Source organism: Sesamum indicum, linkage group LG8 (assembly GCF_000512975.1).
Source record: "Sesamum indicum cultivar Zhongzhi No. 13 linkage group LG8, S_indicum_v1.0, whole genome shotgun sequence".
Lineage (NCBI taxonomy): Eukaryota > Viridiplantae > Streptophyta > Magnoliopsida > Lamiales > Pedaliaceae > Sesamum > Sesamum indicum.
The window spans coordinates 2,690,603-2,710,451 of NC_026152.1; the positions used below are offsets into that span (position 1 = coordinate 2,690,603).

Consider the following 19,849-nt stretch of genomic DNA (forward strand, 5'->3'; position numbering starts at 1 on the left):
GATGTCTTTCTAAACATGCCGGAGAAAAATATTGTTTCATGGAATACTGTAATGAATGCCCTTGCATTGCATGGTTATGGATATAGAGCAATTGAACTTTTTCAAGAGATGGAGGCTGGTGGGATTCGGCCAGATGCAGTAACCTTTAGCGCCTTACTTTCTGCTTGTTGTCATTGTGGTCTTGTTGAAATTGGACGATATTTCTTTGGTAAAATGGGTCGTATGTATAACATACCATATGATGTTGAGCATTATGCTTGTATGATTGATATTCTTGGTCGTGGAGGGTTGTTCAAAGAGGCACTTGCACTGGTTGGGAAAATGGATATGAAGCCAGACATAGTTATCTGGGGTACTTTGCTTGGTGCATGTAGAACTCACCGAAACATCTCAATTGCAAAGCTGGTCTTGAAGCAACTATTAGAGTTGGAACCATATGCCGGGGGCTTGTTCGTACTTATGTCAAACATATTCTGTGAAGCTCAACAGTGGGATGAAATGAAGAAGATGAGGAAACTAATGAAGGACCATGGTGTCAGAAAGAGTGATGCAGTTAGCTCCATTAAAGTTGGTGGCCACGTTTCTGAGTTTATGGTCGACGATAACAAACATGAATCTTCGAATCTTATCTACACAATACTCAATCAAATGAAAGATCACTTAAAGTCTGAAAGTGATGTATATGGTCTAAGAGGCGACTTTTTAGATGCTGTGGAAATCTAGAGCTAAGAATTAAAGGCATTCATCCTTGCCTAGTATGGTTGTGACTCTTTAGCAAAAGAACCTAAGATCCATCAAAGACTTTCACATTGGTTCAATTGCTTCATCAGTCCCTTGCCACTCTGAGGTAATATGCCCGTTGAAGTGTAGATTGAACTTTTGCAAACTTTTTTCCCAACATGTACTCCACAACTAGACTTCATTCCAATATCTGTTTATATGAAATGCTACAAGTTGATGTCAATTATGCAGGACCGACATCTTTGTAGTGCAAGTCTTAAAGTTGGAAGACTCACCAAAAGAAATAGAAATATTGTCGGTATGTCAATGCATTCTGGGTCGGAAAACTGGCTGTGGTCAAGGGAAAATCTCATAACTGAGATTCCATTCAAGACTTTCTCATAGAAAAGTAGCTTTATCTTAACCGAGTTCAAGTGTGCAACTTTTTGCATCCAAGCAATAGAAAATTGAGCAGAGAACATATGGGACTGTTATGAGAACTTGAGATAAATTGTATCCCCCATGGATTAATTATCAGGATAGATTTCAGCATCCACAACTCGAGAACAATAAGTTGCTGCAGTGAACATCTGCAACTCTACTACAGATGATTCTATAGATTCTGTTAACTCAGCAGCCCGGGATAAGGAATAAGGCTGCCCTGCGATTGTGAGGGATAAAGGGCTGATTATAATCCCATCCCAAGTAGGTGGGATTAATAGTCCCACGGTCCAGATCGGTTGAGTAAGATTATTCTTCATTTCTCTCTTCAATCACTCTCTTGCGGAAAGCAAACAAACAAAAATGCAGCACTTGCAATGCTTTTGTTGGTGATGAGAAAGAGTATAGAGAGAGAGCATTTTAAGAGTGAAGGGCATAAGCACAACCTACGACAAAAGAATGAGCAGGCAACTTGCTCCACTTACTGCTGAAGAATGCACCCAAAAGCTGATTTGAAGGATAGTGATGCTGAGGTGAATGCAACTTCACCTGCTCCTGCTGCAGCATTGGATGTTGTAATAACACACAAAAGGGCAAGGCTGTGTCGGGTCTCTAATGCTGGTTTGGGTTCATTCGCTCCTGTGTGTTTCGCCACTGGAACTGATCAGCAGTTGCTGTGGATTTTGCAAATTGATGTGTAACGATGCAAGCCATTCCCATGTTTGCAAAACAGAGCTTCTGAAGGCGTATACATACATACATGAGACTGACTGACTGACATATGGTTTTCGTGAAATTTTATCTTATTAAAAGATTCAAAAATTTGTCCTGAATCCTAACCATTAATATAATAAACATGGGATTATATAATCACACATTAATTCTTGCTTCTGTCCATCTAAATAAACAAAAGACAAATATATCCTATCATGATCTCATCTCAAATTTATCATGCATTAATCTATCCTTCATTCAAGGACGAACTCAATATGTCAGGCACCATCATCAAACTTTTAATTCTGCATTCATTCATTTGGTTAATAATATTACCTTTAAAAAAATGGGTGTATTTATAAAATCATAGAACCCAAAGTGTTAAAATAGCAAAAAAAGACTGTTTAAAAATTATATGCAACTACTAAAATAATTAGAAAAAGAAAAGAAAAGAATTAAATGGGTGTGATATATAAGGCAACATACATCAAGATTAATACTACTTAATGCGTAGGATTCCAAGTTGGTTGACGTGGGAAGGTTTTCAAAGTGGTTAGAAGTTGTAACTATCAGGATTTCTTTCCATTAATACAATCACCCTTGTATTAGGAAAACAAAACCCAATTCTCGTAAACTACAAACACCTGAAAACCCGCGAATAACCGCCATATCTCTACTAAGCTTATATATATATATATATATATATATATATATATCATCTCATGCATAAACCCTAAACACCAAACCCACCCCCATTATTATCATACTGATCATATGTACTTCATAAGAATGGTGATGTGCAGCAGTAGTGCAGGAAAGCCAGAATGGCTGGAGTCGTGGCTGAGAATCCCCTTTTACGAGGAAGAAAAGTGCGAACACCACATCCACCAGTACAACACTGTATTCTGCGCCGTCTGCATGGGAAAACCTGTCTGCGAGACCTGCTGGAAACACCAGCATTCCCAACTCCACCAGGGCCACATCTCTCTCCAAGTACCTCATTCATCAATACTTGCATTCAATTTCCTCATGAATTTTCTTGTTTCTTGATCCATCAACCACATTAAATTTGTTTCTCAATTTAAAGGTTTGTTCGGCTTCACGGAGGGCTGCGATTGAGATTAAAAATTTTAAAAAGCATATGGATGCATCTGATATTCAAGTGTACAAGATCAACGGCAAGGACATTTTCTACCTCAAACCCTGCGGGAAAGGGGTCCTTCAAGATCATCATACACATGATCATCCCAAATGTCAGACATGCTCAAAGAAGCTCAAGGATTCCAACTATCTCTTTTGCTCTATTGCTTGCAAGGTATAGATAATTACTACCTACACCTACTTATAACAATAATATCATCTTCACTTTATTTTTTTCTTTAATATACTATTACTATTACTATATATATATATACATGTTCTTATATATTGTGATTTAAGTTTTATATAGTTTAAGTCCCATGATGAAAACGAAATTAGATGATTTGACGTCAATCACAACAAAGTCAGTCAGAGTTGACGGGTTGTACTCTGTACGGCCAAATCACTCTAACAGTCAAGTTAGTAGATTGGTCGAAATATATAGTATTTTAATTTTAATTAATTAATTGAGTAATTGTTTTGTGGCAGAATATGATGGGTAGTAGTAGCATGATAAACAGCATGGAAATAGAGGAGGTGAAGCAGCCTATGCAGAAGAGGAAGACGAGAGCAGGTACTGAAGAATGCTCCTTATTGGCCAGGTCCACCATGCGCAAGAGGAGTAGGAAAGGAATCCCTTCAAGAGCCCCATTCTGGTGAACTACTCGATTTTGGGTGTAGCTTGGAACCTCCACTTAAATGATTGGATGGCAAGTCTTTTTGTTGTCAGTTGTAGTTTGCGTTAAAAAAAAATTAATAATAAAACTGCTCCATGTACGATTGAGATCAATCAATCATATTAAGTTTGTCTGAACTTAACGAATTAAACTTCAATAAAAAGTTTCATCTCTAAGTTTTCAAGCTCGGTTCGAGTTCCATTTAATTGGTGAAAAAAAAATAACATATGCTTGCATGTGGGGCAAAATCGTATTTTGATACCATTAGAAAAGATTAATTTTATTTTTAGTACTATAAATTTTGCAAGTTCGGATTTTGGTACTATTAAATAAAAAAATATAATATTTTTTGTACCAACTTAACGGCAGAGCCCATGTGGGCCTTAACAACCGTCAACCCTACCATTTTGGCTGAAAAAGTCACGTGAGTCTGAAAAAATGGAGGGAAAATTGCTCTTCCAACATTCCATAGTGTCTTAGTACCAATAAACCTAAAAATAAGTCTTTTTGGTCTCATAAAGTCATGTGCGTCGCAGAATAAATAATAAACATATTCCAAAATAAAAGATAGATTCCATAAACATGAAGCAAAATATATTGGTTATAAATACACAATTTGAACTAATTGAAACCTGGTTTAACAAAACCCACTTGACAAAATATGTACATTACAATGCACAATTTTTCGCTAATTGAAACCTATCAAAAGATTTCAACCTATATATTTAGTATATGCCTTTGAAAATCTTAAATAAAGTGATAAAGGTATTGAATAACATATATAAAAATACATAAGATAAAATTTAGTTGAACAAATAGGTGTAAGAATTTGCAAACTCAAGTTGAAAAATAACTACAATACAGACTCACAGTTTACATGGATGGATTTTTAAAATTCGGCCATCCAATAAGAAAAATCTTATAAATTTTATGTTACTCAAGACTCATATTAGTTAATACAGAAAATAATAAATCATTATAAAACTATTTAAAATTATTATATAATTTTATAAATAGTACAATTCTGCAGAGAAGGGCACTACCGAATAGCATAATTCAAGGAACTTCATAGATTTACCTCTCCAAAAATTTTGAAAATTAACAAGTATTATATATATTAGGTAATAAAACTTTATAAAAAGTTTCATAATGAAAAGACATCTAGAAATAGGTTAGATACCTGTATAGGTTGAAGTCTTTTGCGGGGTTTTAATTAGCGAAAAATTGTGCATTGCTATGCATATATTTTGTCAAGTGGGTTTTGTCAAATTTTTGTCAAACCAGGTTTCAATTAGCTCAAATCATGTATTTATAACCAATATATTTTGCTTCATGTTTATGGATTCTATCTTTTATTTTGGAATGTATTAATTATTACTTATTTTGCGCCGCACATGACTTTATGGGACCAAAAAGACTTATTTTTAGGTTTAATGGTACCAAAATAAATATTGGAAGACCAATTTTCCCTTCTTTTTCTCAGACTCAAGTGACTTTTCCCGCCAAAATTGTGAGGTTGACTGCCGTTAAGACTCATGTGCACGGCACATGGGCTCTGCCGTTAAATTGGTACAAAAAATACTTATTTTTTGGTGTAATGGTACTAAAATTCGAACTTGCAAAATTTGTGGTACCAAAAATAAAACTAACCTTTTTTAATGGTACCAAAACTCAATTTTACCCCTTGCATGTGTATCTCAGATTATGTACTTGAGCTCGGCTTGTATGTGTTCGATTCAATTGAAACTTGTTTGAGTCGATTCGATCAGTAATCAAAACAAATTCAAACATGAATTTTTCAAATTAGTAATAATTCAAATAAATTTGAATAATAGTGTGTTTGGCTTGATTCGATTTATTTATGTTCATAAGTGTAAGAAAGTTTTCGTATATAATAGGGTAAAATGTAGACACTCTAACATATGGGGTCATTTGCACTTTGTTAATTTTCTTGCGCTTTGTATTTTTTGAAAAATAATAATGGGATAATTCTGTCCGACCTATATTCACATACTTGAGGACGATTTCGGATTGAGTATTATAAGGGTTAAATGCAGATACCCCCAACATATAAAGTTATTTACACTTTGCTCCCAATCTTTTAAAAGATGAAATTTTTTTCAATGCCTACTTTTCTGACAAACCACTTATTACAAACCAAAATCAAAGCAAAAAACCATCAATTTCCTACAACATCATATGTGTGAAATCCCTAAATCGGACAAAAAAACTCTAAACTTCAATTCACAAACAAAAGTTTCAATATAACCATAAAATCAAAAGAATGTTACAATCATTGGGAAAAATCTAAATAATAAAACAAGAAAAACTCACTGACCCACATGAGGAAACCGAACTCCAACAACCCAGTTGATGAAAAATCACGAAAGAGTGCAACTTCACAACAATACCAAATGCACTCCTATTGTATAAAAAGAGGCGAAATCAAATCCAAAAAAGAAAGAAAAAAAAAATCTTATGTATTTTGTATGTGCGACATCATCAAGGCTATGTATGTGTTTCAATCGAAGCCAACATTACATTTGGCTTGTAAGTGAAGATGTGTTTCTGCATATTATATATTAAACTTTCGGTAAATAGTCTCCATTTACCAACCTTTTTCTCCATTCTTTTCCTTTTTTTAATTGATCATTTTGTTTATTATTTTACACAAAGGTCGGGGGCAATGTGCAAATACCTTATACATAGGGGATGTCTGCATCTAATCCTTGTAATTTTATCGAACTCAAAGTCATCATCAGACAGAATATTCCGTTATTATTTCTTGAAAAGTGTAAAGTGCATTAAAATCAAAATGTTAGGTGGGGGAGTGCTTAAAAATAAATAAATGAAGTTTGGGGACAAAATACAAATGACCCCATACACGTTGGGAGTGACTGTATTTTACTATATATAATATATATTTTTTTCAACACATGCGGTTCAATTAGGGTTTAATTAGACTTGAACCAGCTATACGATAAATATAATTAATGTATTTGTCCTGTAAGTAATATATAATTTACGATGAGTAATCAATCATTAACAAGTAGAATATTACAGTAATTATGTAATTATTGAATTCAATTAGATATGGTCTAGATATAAAAAAAAAAAAATGCTGTGTGATACATCTTACGTATGGATATGTGCATATAATGTAATAGAAAAGAAATATGTCCAAAAGTAAATAATTGACATATATAACTTTAATTTCAATAAAAATATATGTCAAAATCTGATGCATCGTCTAAAGGAACTTACGTGATACTTTCCCTATAACCAAATTATGTGACGTTCAGTGGATATGGACCATATGGTTGTCCAGACCCTTTAATTTTTATTTTTATTTAGACTTAGACAAATACATTTTTAACTTTAAATTTTAATTTAAACAAAATAAAAGTTAATGTTTATTATCATTTATAATATGAACTTCCAATTCATGAACTCCTATTCAACAATGTTGCAATTAATATTTCAAATTATTAACAAATTTGAGGTTATAGGTTTGAATTTCAGAGAATTTGTGAGTTTTTACTTTAATTTATATAGATTATTATAATTTATTTTATAATTTCTTGTAACATTAGCGTATTGATCGAATCAATATATTACACAATATATTAATATAATTATACAATAATCACTCCAATTAAATAAAAAGAAAATGTCATCGTTTTTTATTATTTTCGGTGGTCAAATTAGAGACATTAATGTCTGAAATGAATACAAATACATCGGAACCAATCGTGTGCACGTGCATGCATTAATATGCATCCATAATAGATCCTGTCTTGTCTTCAACAAAATAAATAGGTAGACAACATTTCTGTCAATTTATTATTTATATTAATAGTCGAATTTATAAAAAGAAAAAAAAATGGGATATGATCTTGGTCTTAATTATACTACAAAACATTCAATTTTTTCTATACTATAAATACCGATGATGTTAAATCATGGTAAATTAATATTATTAATTATGATCAAATACAATCAACGCAAACATATAAATTTTGGCCACGGTTAATCATCAATATTTGTCTTATATTTTTTATTATACGTAAAATATTTTTCATGACTTTATAATTAGTGTTTTAACCTCAATTTCAAAAATAATAATTAACGGTCGTTGTAGAGTCATGGTTAATTTCTATTTGCTAATTTTTTTTTCTTTAACTAATAATAATTAATTATAATAAAAAATTATATTTTTTTTCTAATATCATTAGTTATTTTGTAAATTATACATTATGATTCCTCCTAGCCTGTTTGGACAAAATAATTGCTTAGACTAAAAATGTAACGACGTTGCCAACTAGAATGTTTCTACTTATAATGAAACCATTGACCTGCAATAGTCATTACTTTAACGGTCCAATTCCGAGAATTTGGGTTTACAGTTTATTTTTTATAATAGGGTCTTGTTTTTTATTTATTTCAATTATATTTATTAATTTAAATATATCGATGTCTTGAATTTAATCAATATAATAATAAATTAAATCTTATTTAAAAAAACATCAGCATATCACTTTACTTTGTGTTTAGGTAAATTAATGTATGATACAAAAAATTTTAATTTGGATGGAAACTTTCGATTAAACTAAATTAATAATGTAATGAGTGTAATGTAGAGTAAGAATGAGGTGTACTAACAACAATTTAAATTATTTTTCAAATTATATTGTACATATATATATATATTATATTTAGTGAATTATAATTAATTATGGATGAATTAATCCGACATTCTTGATTGTATAAGCACATGCATGCATGCGCATTTATTTGGAATAGTGAGAAAAAAAATCAAGCATCTAGCTAGCTAAGACATTTAATCATTGATATCCAAGAATACGATTTAATTATTCTAATTTTTTTTTATTAATTTTTCACGTAATTCATTTCAAGGAAGGTTCAAGGATAGGGTGGGGTTTTTTCTTTTAAAATAATATTTCATTCATTACATTATTCAATATATTCAAATTCAAAATTAATTAAATATTTATTAATATTTACAACTCAACGAATGTGTTAAAAGAAAACGAAAAATCTACTGTAGAATCAGACTATGTACTCAAATTTGTGGGACTCGAACATTTTGATTATAAGACATCAATCTTACCAGTCGAGTAAGACATAGTTGGCAGGGCAGGCAGAGTTAACAGGCATGTCGGCCCACTTTCTTTTAATGTAATACAAGCAGTCAATTAAGATCTTAATATTAAAACATAATTCATGTCTCCCAATGTATTTGGTCCGACCAAACAAATATATACACATTCCAGCAGGCATAGAAATATCAGAATTATTGGGTCTAAAATAATTGTAGAAATAATAACAATAATAATAAAAAAAAAAGAATATATAAGACGGAGGATGTGTGAGTTATAATTAAATAATAATTAATGATTCTTGAGATTCGAAATTCTCAAGAGGTAAATTGTAATCCAAGTGGATTTGCTTACAAAATATTAAATTTTATCTATACTTAAATAGCTATTGAAGTGTTTGATTATTATAAATGGAACATATGAAATGCCAATTATATTAAATTTTTACAATTAGCATGGTGAAATTTTACAAAATATAATTTTAAAATAAATAAAAAAATTTATCATTTTTTTGTCACTAGAAGAATTATAACATTTAACTATAGTTAATTTCCATGGTTAATAACAAATACCTGTAGCAAATAGTTATTGATCACAACTACATAACGGTTGTTGGTCGTGGTTTTCCTAAGGGGGTGGCCAAACATTTATCATGGCTAAAAATTAAAACGGTAGAAATTTCATGATTAATAAAGACAAAAACCCATTCGCTTTCTAATACTTATAAAATACAAGGTGGTACTTTCTAAGCTCATATAAATTTCTTTCAAATATGTTAAACGATCATATAAATTTAATAATTTAGATGTAGTTGTATTTAGTAGGTGGGTAGTGAATGAAAAATTATAAGTGGGTAGGGGCAGCAGAGGGTTGTCGGGTTGTTGGGTATACTGGATCCAAATACCCGCACTTGCTTGTCTAAAAAGGAGGAAGGCTTTTTGCAGTGGATCCAAATACCAACTTGCCACGTTTCCTACCTCAGTCTCCATAAATACCACCTCAATTAAAATATGTTTTTATAGTCTTGGAATCTCACTACACTATTCATCTTTCTTAAATTATTATTTAAGTTTGATATACATTAGTAAAAAATACATATAAAAATTGTAAGGGTAAAAGAGTAATTGGATAGGTAGAAGACACACCATAAGCAAATACAATCCGTCACACCATATAATTGCCAATACCACTATAAATACCAAAATACTAATTTTTTAATCCAAGTTACTATTCATTGACAAGACCCTCATTCTCTTGAAATTTACACATTTTGCGGAAATTACATTTCACCTGGTGTGCAATTTCGTCGTGGTAAAATCTCGATTTAATCCTTTAGCAAAAAACCTCGACTATATCAAAGTTATACTATCTAATATATCGTTTGTGTTTAATTTTTAAATATTTTTCTTTAAAAAGAACTTTCCTGTGTCAATTAAATCAACAGCACCCAAAATTTCATTTTTCGTCATATAATTATAGGGGTATTGCAATTAAAAAGAGATATTCAGCCTTGTAAATCTAATAGTTTTTGACACGTCGAAAAATTTATGACTAAAGTGTCATATTTAATAAATTAGAGGATTAAAATGTGTTTTGCATTATTAACTACAGGACGAAATTTGTTCATCAGATATCTACAATATGAAATATGTCGAAATTATTAAACTTACGGCCTTTATATAGTTGCAGAAAGTAAAAATAAAATTTTGCCATCAATAGTATAAGAATACTAAGTATTAATTATTTACTTATAAGTCCATTCGGACCTAAAATTTTGGGAATGTAATTGTTAGGAATGTTGTAAGAGTTTCGCGCTCTAGATATTGTTTTAATTACAAATTATATTATGTCTTGTATTTTAATTAATATATATAAGTGGGCGACTCAAACTCAAAAGATGGGACTCATTGTTTGATGATTTTGATTTGACTCTAATCTAATATCATATTAAACGATCATCTCATACAGAATCTGAAGATGAATTTGAGAAAATGATAAGCATAAACATGCTTTAATTAGCAAAGTTAAGCATGGATTAGTGGTAAAATTGAAGTGGTTGAGTTTTAATTAATAGGGCAATAGAAATTAGGATGGGATTAGGCAGTAATTAGTAGGATACACTAATTTTGGGAAAGTTGTGGTTGAGAGATGGCCGAATTTGATAAGTGGATTTAGACGTATCTTTTGCTACAGTTTCCAACGACTTTTTTGTTAGCCATCTAATTAATTTGGCTGCTATCCTAGCTGTGTGGTCCACTGCACCACCTATATTACATCACCATGCATCTAACACCCAATCAAATCACAACTTCCCAACCCTAATTCTCCCAATTACAGTTATTTGTATGTAAATTTTTATTAGTTTTGCCGTCATATATATAAATTATTACAGAATTGAAATGAAAAATGTTTATGTTAAAAGATCATTTTAATTTCTCAAAATTAAAAAGAAAGATAAAAAAAATTACTATAAAAATTATAAATATCTGCGTATAAGTGGAACTTGAATGTAAAATTAAAAAATTGATCAACATTTTATGTTTGGATACATAAATGAAAAATCAGGACTGTCATATACGTGTCGATCGAAATTTTTATAATTGATTTGCGAATGATAAAAACTTAAATGTAACTATATAGGAATCAAACAACAAATCAGAATGTATATTTAACTGTATGAAACGAAGAATTGGAACGTGATGAGGGGTATTAATTTGAAAGGAACAACCTAATAATAGCTCGAGAGAGTGTAGTCGGGAGAGGAGTGGAGGGGTTCTTGTTTTTTTCCCGTGGGTAGAGTCAAATCCAATTATGGATAGACCCCCCACCAAATGGAATCTTGTGAATGGAATGATCACTATCAGGATTGATGGTTTTGTCGTGGCTTACCGGTGACTGCTCATCAAAAAATATATAAATATATATATATATATATATATATTTCAAATTTTACTAAAAAGGTGCACTCTCACTTATCGACCGGTGCTTGTTAGGTATTGCAGACCCACCATTAATTTATTTTAACTTAATTTAACCCACCCATCCCATACATATAGTTATATCACGTGATTCAATTCATTTCATCCCCTCCTACCTTTCTTCTTCCACCAAATAATTAAAGTTCTTGATTTTATGAAGAACGAATAATATAAAATTTAGTGATCCACTCAACATTACTGAGTTGTGGGATGAATGTTGTACGTTTTCGCCATTTTATTTCGTGGAATGTATTATATGTTGATTTGTTTATTATAAAATTATATATATGTTATATGTGTTGTAAAATATGCCCCATGACTTTTGTGGTAGGCTTAACCCGAAATTACCTCCAAGCCCTCATCTGGATGGCTGCGCATTGCACCAACATGGCTCATTTTTTATGGCTTAACTCATTCCCCTACTCGGACCACTCACCCGACCCTATTTCTCTTAAATAAAGGTTTTCTCTCTTTTAGTCAAATCCTAAACCTAATTCTCCCTCCCTCTCTCTTGCCTCCTCGTCTCTTTCTTCCTGCGCTCTTTGAAATCTCCACCATCATCTTTTCTCATCTCGTTTTTCTCCTTTTTCCGTTCTTCTCTCTCACCACCATGAATGACACCCTTTTATAAATCTCCTTCGAAAGCTTCTGGTGAATAGAACGAATTGAACCAGAATACATTCTATTTCTTTCTCTCTTCTGATCAAAAGTTCTTTGTAAATCTTATCCTTAGTAGAAACCGTGAGTGGTCCTTTGTGGAACGGGCTTAGTGGTGCGATTTGGGTTTAGAAACCAGTGAGTTGTTAGCAGCCTTGATGGTTGTGGGCTACCCCTATCGGATTTGGCCCTCTGAGCCAAATATCTTTCTCTTATTATCATTTTATCTTTACGATATTTGTTAGATCTGTATATTTGTTAATATTTATGTAATATTGACTTGTAATATAAGGGCTTTTGCAACCCACAATTTATGTAATAATTGACGCTCTACATTCCCTTTAAGGAGCACTAAGTCTAAACTTATGTGTTATTTTTCGATCCCAACAAATAAAAGATCTGTAAAGAACCTATTGCACCTCAATCTATTTGGCAATCTTGGTTCCTTACAATAGATCCACGTAGTAGACACTACTAGACTAGGAATATATCGAAAACCAAGTTTCTAATATATCAAAAAAAAATATTTTATTTGAATCTACGTAACGATTTTAATTTTCGTAACAAATGTAGTATTGCATTTAAGTATATACAGATAGTTATAAACTATAGCAAATCCAAGTAGATACCATATATCGAGTCTCCCAAAATTAAATTTTTTACCTTTGGAGAAAAAAATAAAATCAAGATATACATTTGATCACACATTAATGATGCCACAATATTCGATCCTAAAGCATTAAACTAACTCTTTAGTTGGGTTAGTATTATAAACATATGCAGTCACTAACATCCTAAATATATTTGAGAAATTTTTTTATATAATTGAAAATATTTAAATAATAAAATTAAGTGATATTAAATAAACATATATAAATGAAATTTGATCATTGTTACAGCTTAGTAAATAATAATACAAGAAAAGGAAAAGGACAAAGCAAAGGTCCAATGCCTCTCTCTTGGTAACTTCATTAAGAAACGTGGGTCACTGTACTCCCCTCATACAACCTGTCACCCACAAGCTTCACAGGCTGGCACCCTAGCCCCACTGCTCCAAAATCTAAATACATGAAAAATCGCCTTTTTCCCTTTAATTTCTTCATTCATTTCTCTCTCCCTGAACTGTCCTCCTCCTACTTGAATTCCCCATTATACCCCTTCTCTCTCTCCCACTCAATATATATATATATATATGCCCAGTTTCAGATAAAAAGGAGGAGAAACTTCAGAAAAAAGCGAGTATGGGTATATGCAGTTCTTGCGATTCGACTGCTGTAGCTACGGCTAAGCTAATATCGGCCGACGGAAGACTGCAGGAGTTCCCGTACCCCGTCAAGGTCTCCTACGTTCTACAGAAGAACCCCGCCTGTTTCATCTGTAACTCCGATGAGATGGAATTCGACGACGTCTTGTCGGCTGTCAATGACGACGAGGAGTTGCAGCCGGGTCAGCTCTATTTCGCTCTGCCGTTGACCAGGCTGAAGCGCCGCCTTCAGGCGGAGGAGATGGCCGCATTGGCAGTTAAAGCCAGCTCGGCTCTCAGTAAGAGTAGCGGTAACTGCAGCGCCACGCCAACCAGCGCCAAATGCGCGTGCCGCCGTAATATTGTTGTGTTCTCCGGCGACAAAGGAATGAAGCCACCTAGAAAAGTGGCGGAGAGTGGATCTCGGAGGCGGAGGTGTGGAGGAGGAGTGGGCGGAAGAGGGAAGTTCGCGGCGAGGTTGAGTGCAATACCTGAGTAGGGGTAGTTTGGGAAATTGCGAGTAGAGAATTCCTTTTTGTGTATAATACTGTAAATTGAGTTGAGCTTAGTTACAACGGAGCTACCCTTTGATAAACTAAGTAGTGGGTGGTCAAAATCGGAATTTTGCTCCTTTTTTTCTTTTTTCTTTTCTCAGAATTTTGTCCATTGATATAAATTTGATTTAGAAGATACTTTAGTTGATTTTTGTTAAAAGTCTCACAAATTATAATGTCATAATCTTTTAGGAACTATTTTAGATCTTAAAATTATATTTTAAAACTATAGTTAGTGTATCTAACGTATGTCCCGATCGGTATACTAATTTTTACATGATTAAGCCTTAATTCTTGACGATAATAAATGGTAAATTTAGTCGGCTCACATGATGCAAAAAATAATCTTTCCTAACGAGTTTGAATAATATTGATAAAACTAAAATTTACCTTATAATTTGTGTGTTGATTTTCATATAGTTATATCTTAATTTTTTTGGGGAATGGGTCACTTGTAAAAATCTGGGAGTCGTTGTGCGCTTGTTTTCTCTTAAAGTGAAGATGATATATAATAGGGTAAATTATAGGAATAATTATATTGGTGTAATTATACGTAAATCTCTTGTGGTTTGAGAAATTATATCTATCATTTTTTAGGTTTGCTTCCGTCTAATAAATAAGTTTCTCTGTTGGTTAAAATTCATTGAATTTGCTGATATTAACAAAAAATTTGAAAAAAAAATCTATATTTTTACCCCCTAATTAACTTATTACTGACTTATAGAAGGTCAAGTAGATCTTTTTATAACCAAATTATCTTTATACATTTTCATGCGTTAATGCATATGAGGAGGTATATCTTCACCGTTGTAAGAATAGTTTAGTCCGAAAAAAATTATTGGACCTGCAATAAATCAATTTTAAGTCAATCAAGGGTAAATATAAATTTTAAATCAAATTTTTTTGTTAATATCAGTAAATTTAATGAATTTTAACTACCGATGTGACTTATTTGTTAGATGTAACCAAACCTCAAGAGTGGAGGGAAGTGTAATCATCCCTAAATTATAATAAATTTTCTTGACATTTATTATAATTACAGTTATTCTCATAAAATTAACGCACATCCAACAAATACTTCTATTATAAACTATCACAATAAAATATTTATAATAAGTTTTCAAAAACATAAAAAAGTATTTATAATTACGAATCCAAACAATTATAATTTAGCGTATACAATAAGGAAAGAAGAGAAAAAAAGTAATGGTGGATTATAAATTATTGGGGTTGGGAGGTTGGAGGATGGGTTGTTGGGTAGAAAGACAGGTTAGAATTCGAAAAATAGTTTAATAAATGGGAGTGCTGATCTTCTACAGCTGTCTCCACACCTTCCCTCATTTTGGCATCCAATAATTTCACTTACTTCGCTTACCCTACACCCTACATCCGGAAATGTTTGCAAAAATTAAATAAGTGAAAGTTGGAAATATTTAAAAATAATAATTAAAAAGTTCATGTGGAAGTATTTGGTAAAAAGATTAATGTATTGACAATTTATTTATAAAATTATTTAACTATTCTGATAAATCAGTAGATTTTGATCGTTATTTCGATAAAATATACAGAAAATAGTTAAGACAAAAAATATTATAAAGAAATTCAACTTAGGCCTTTGTAAAAAATCATAAAATCTTCCGGTCCCAACTTGGGCTTTTGTAAAAAATCATCAAATTCGATAAGATAATAAGATAATAATCTTTCGATAAATCCCTTTATAAATATTGAGTCCCATTAAAACTCTAAATTAATAATTCATAAATATTAAATATGAAGTTTGTTATGCTTTACGTATTTGATCATTAATGAATGGGTGTTATGAATTATTTTATTTTCATATTTAGATTTATATAATATGTGTTTCATTCATCATGCACAAATACATTTAATTGGCTATAATAGTTATTTAAGTGCAATTAATTAATGTAAATATGTATATTTAAGTAGTTCCAATAAATTGATACATGTGTTCATGAATATAATAGTTAATTGTATACAATAATTGATATTATACATGAATATATTTAATTAGTTACAAAGAATTGGTTGATGGATGAATATAATCAATGAAACATATATGAATTCATTTATTTTCAATACATATGTACTAAATTTGTTGATTTTAAAAAGTCTCTCTCTTAATTAATAAAATATTAATTTATCGATATATTAATATCTCTCTAAATTAATAAAATTTCATGGTCCCAAGGTTATTAATTTATAGAAGTTTTATTGTAACTCGATAAGTGTTCTCTCGCAATTTATAGAGGGAAAAGTTTTTATACTGTATTTGAATCGATAAATTTTAAATTAAATTTCTTTAAGTCCATAATTAGAAAATTCACTGTACTTATTTGAATAATTTTATCTTACTGAAAATTTCAAGCCCTTCCATTTTCATTCTAAATTATAACCAAAACAATATTGGGATATATTTCAAATTTATTTAATATGAAATCATTCAAAATCTCTTTTTTCAAAATTTCCACACAAACTCAAATTTATCGGTCAAAATATAGCCTCAGTGTATTTCAACAATAAAAGTGCTGCCTAGTAAGTTTAAGGGCAAATTACATTGACATCTCCTGAGATTATGTCTAATCACACAAACTTGTCCTATACTTTGCAAAATTATAAACACCCTTAAAATTGTAGCTGTAATTACAAATATACTTCTATTTAATAATAAAACTTTACACAAATACCTTTTGAAAAAATTTTACTAAACACCCCCTCATAAAGTATGCGTATAATTTTATAAAAAAACATAAAATATTTATATAATTTAATCTAATCTTAAAATGTGTGGATATTAATTTACCCTAAGGGAATCAATTATTGGTCATATCCCCAAGAGTAGTAATCGGCTAAACCTGAAATTATGGTCTGAATTACGTATTAAAATATAATATGTTGATGTTCCTCGACAAACACAAATTATGTTAAGGTTTTGTCCACTTTTACATAAATTAGCAATATCCCTTTATAAAGTTGTTTTCGTCTTTTCTTCCACTTTCAGTCTTTTTAGGAATTATTAGGACAGAATGCCCCTAATTAATTAGCTAATTATTACAACTTGCTAAAAATGTGCGTGTTTTCAATATTATGAATACCCACCCCTCCACGCCCTACCTCTACTCTAAAAGTTGGTTATCTTACCTAGATTTCTTGTCACTTAATGCTCCTTTACATTCTGATCTAAGTCCGAGTTTAAATTCTAGATCAGATTGAATACTTTCGATAAAAATTTGAAAGGAAAAGTTGAATTTTTTTATTCTATTATTATAGGTTGTTAGTATTTTTGGTTCTATAACTTATTCTATTTACGTGTTCTTTTTAAATGAATTTAGTTCCGAACATCTCATATTTTATCCCTTTTCGATACATTTAGTCTTGTATTAACAATTTTAATCCTGACAACCTATAGTTACAAAACAACAAATAAGATATATACTTCAGTGTGAAAGACGGACCAATACAAGATTAAACTTGTAATTTTATCTTCAAATGATTTTGTAAGACAGATCTTGTAAGAATTATATCAAGAAAGTCTTGATTATCATTTATGATACTTAAGTCAGTGAGGTTGTTTTAATGTTAAACTTGTAAAGAAAATTAAGGTAGCAAAAGTTACAGTTGAGACTTGAAGGGTATGTATATATGGTCGAATTGTATGGGTTTATGCAAACTATTGATGCAGTTCTCATTGTATGAATGTGACGGGTACGTACATATATACTTGATTTAAACAGGATTTACATCGGATTAGTGCGACACAAATATTTTATACACGGGTCAAAAGCCTTTTAAATAACGGGCAATTTTTTTTTAAAGAAAAAGAGTTTATTAAACTAAAAAATGAATATTAGGAACTCATAAGCTTTTTTTAAAAAAAGGTGGTGAGTTGCTTCTTATTTTTAAAAACCTAACAAATTTCTTCAAATTAATTATAAATTTATCAGTAATAATAATTTTAATTATTTTATCCAAATATTTCATAAACTCATTTTAAAATACTCAGTGGGCTCATAATCAGTAATCAAAATTATGTATTAGGCAGAATCTAGGGGAAAAATAAATTATAAACTCAAGAACTTAAATTATGTAAAGCGACTTTTGCATATTAAGGAGATGTTTGTAATAGGTTAAATAAGTACTTATCAACTTATTATTAAAAACAAGTATATATTATTTATAATTATTTAAATTAAGCAGCTTCTTACTAACTTCTACGTTGAAAAAATTATATTTTTTAAATTCTTTTTCCCAAATACTACTTTTCACATTTATTTTTATACATTCACAACTTTTGTTTTTTGAAAGGGTAATTATATAGCTACATTAATATATCAATAAATTGAGCCGCATATCAATTCAATCAATACATTTATATAACTAAAAATAATAAATAAGTTATAATAACTAACATAAAATAAATAAAAATAATATAAAGTGAGATAAATATTTACCTATCACATATTCCTCAAACCTGAAATAGACAAGTTACAAATCTGCCTAAAATGGACCCAATTAATTGGAGTGTTTCGTTTTCATGGAAAATCTTAGGGGTGATAAAAAAAAATTAAAATTGAACCATTTTTCATTATTTATTTTTTAAACCGTAATATTAAATTTAGAGTAATTGCATCGCACTGTTGGTTTGGTTTTAATTTAGAACTTAAAAATACTGTCAAACTGCACTGCTCTGCTAAATATATAACTAATTTTTTAAATTTTATATATATAATAATTCAATAAAATAATTATTTTTTTAGAAAAATTTCATATTCGAATTATATAAATCTCAAAATTGATATATTATCAAAGATCCACATTTCAAAGGCCATTTTTGCAAAATATATATTTGGATTTTATTAAAAAAAAATATTTAATTTTTTAAGCCCATTTTGATGATTGTCTCAATTTTTCATTTATGTTTTCTCCTCTGTTTTTCTCTCTTTCCTTTTCCACTTGTCTATTTTCTCTTCCCTTTGTGTTTGTTCTGTCCTTCTGTCTTTTACCTATACTCTCTCTAAAACTGACTATTGTCCTTTGTTTTTTCTTTCTTTCTGTCTTTTACCTATACTCTCTCTAAAACTGACTATTGTCCTTTGTTGGATTAAGTATTTCCCTGTTGGATTAATATATATCATCTTATATTCTAATATACTTATAACTGTGAAGGGTGTTCGGGTGCATAATGTTAGTTTTTCTTACTTGCTACATACAAACACTTATTTTATTTCAATATCTTATTTTTATTATAAATATTAAAATCACCCACAATCGCATAAAATTGCATCTTTTATTTTGATTTAAAAATTAAAAATTATTTTATAAAGTTATCAACGATAGTCAATTTAAAAATATTCTTAAAAAAATAAAAACTGCAGCATGTGCATCATAGTCAATCATTGCAGAGACAACTGAATGACGTGATCACTCTTCTGTTTCTCTTTCACTGAAATCTTGGAAGGATTCTCTGAGTCTTCTTACAGTAGGCCAAGCCCCAACACCAGTCTCCTGCGATTGGATTGTCCGCCACTCTCTCCTCGTACATGCCGCCCACGTCATAATTAATTTTTCTACTTCTAAATTGAGCGAA

The 19,849-nt window shown here is 30.6% G+C and overlaps 2 protein-coding genes across 2 annotated transcripts in view; both read left to right on the plus strand.

The window, feature by feature from the left end:
* Positions 1-813, plus strand: part of LOC105167479 (pentatricopeptide repeat-containing protein At3g29230-like) — a gene marked incomplete in the record, with an annotated part of 1,182 nt that extends 369 nt beyond the window's left edge. Inside the window, 1 exon segment of the mRNA XM_020696079.1 lies at positions 1-813. Coding sequence (XP_020551738.1) covers positions 1-723 — 723 coding nt within the window.
* On the plus strand, positions 13,399-14,189 carry LOC105167585. The gene has a single exon (XM_011087358.2). The coding sequence runs from the start codon at positions 13,689-13,691 to the stop codon at positions 14,187-14,189; it is 501 nt and encodes a 166-aa protein (XP_011085660.1). The 5' UTR covers positions 13,399-13,688.

Coding starts and splice junctions, on each gene's coding strand:
- LOC105167585 (XM_011087358.2), top strand. CDS start 13,689: ATGGGTATATGCAGTTCTTGCGATTCGACTGCTGTAGCTACGGCTAAG.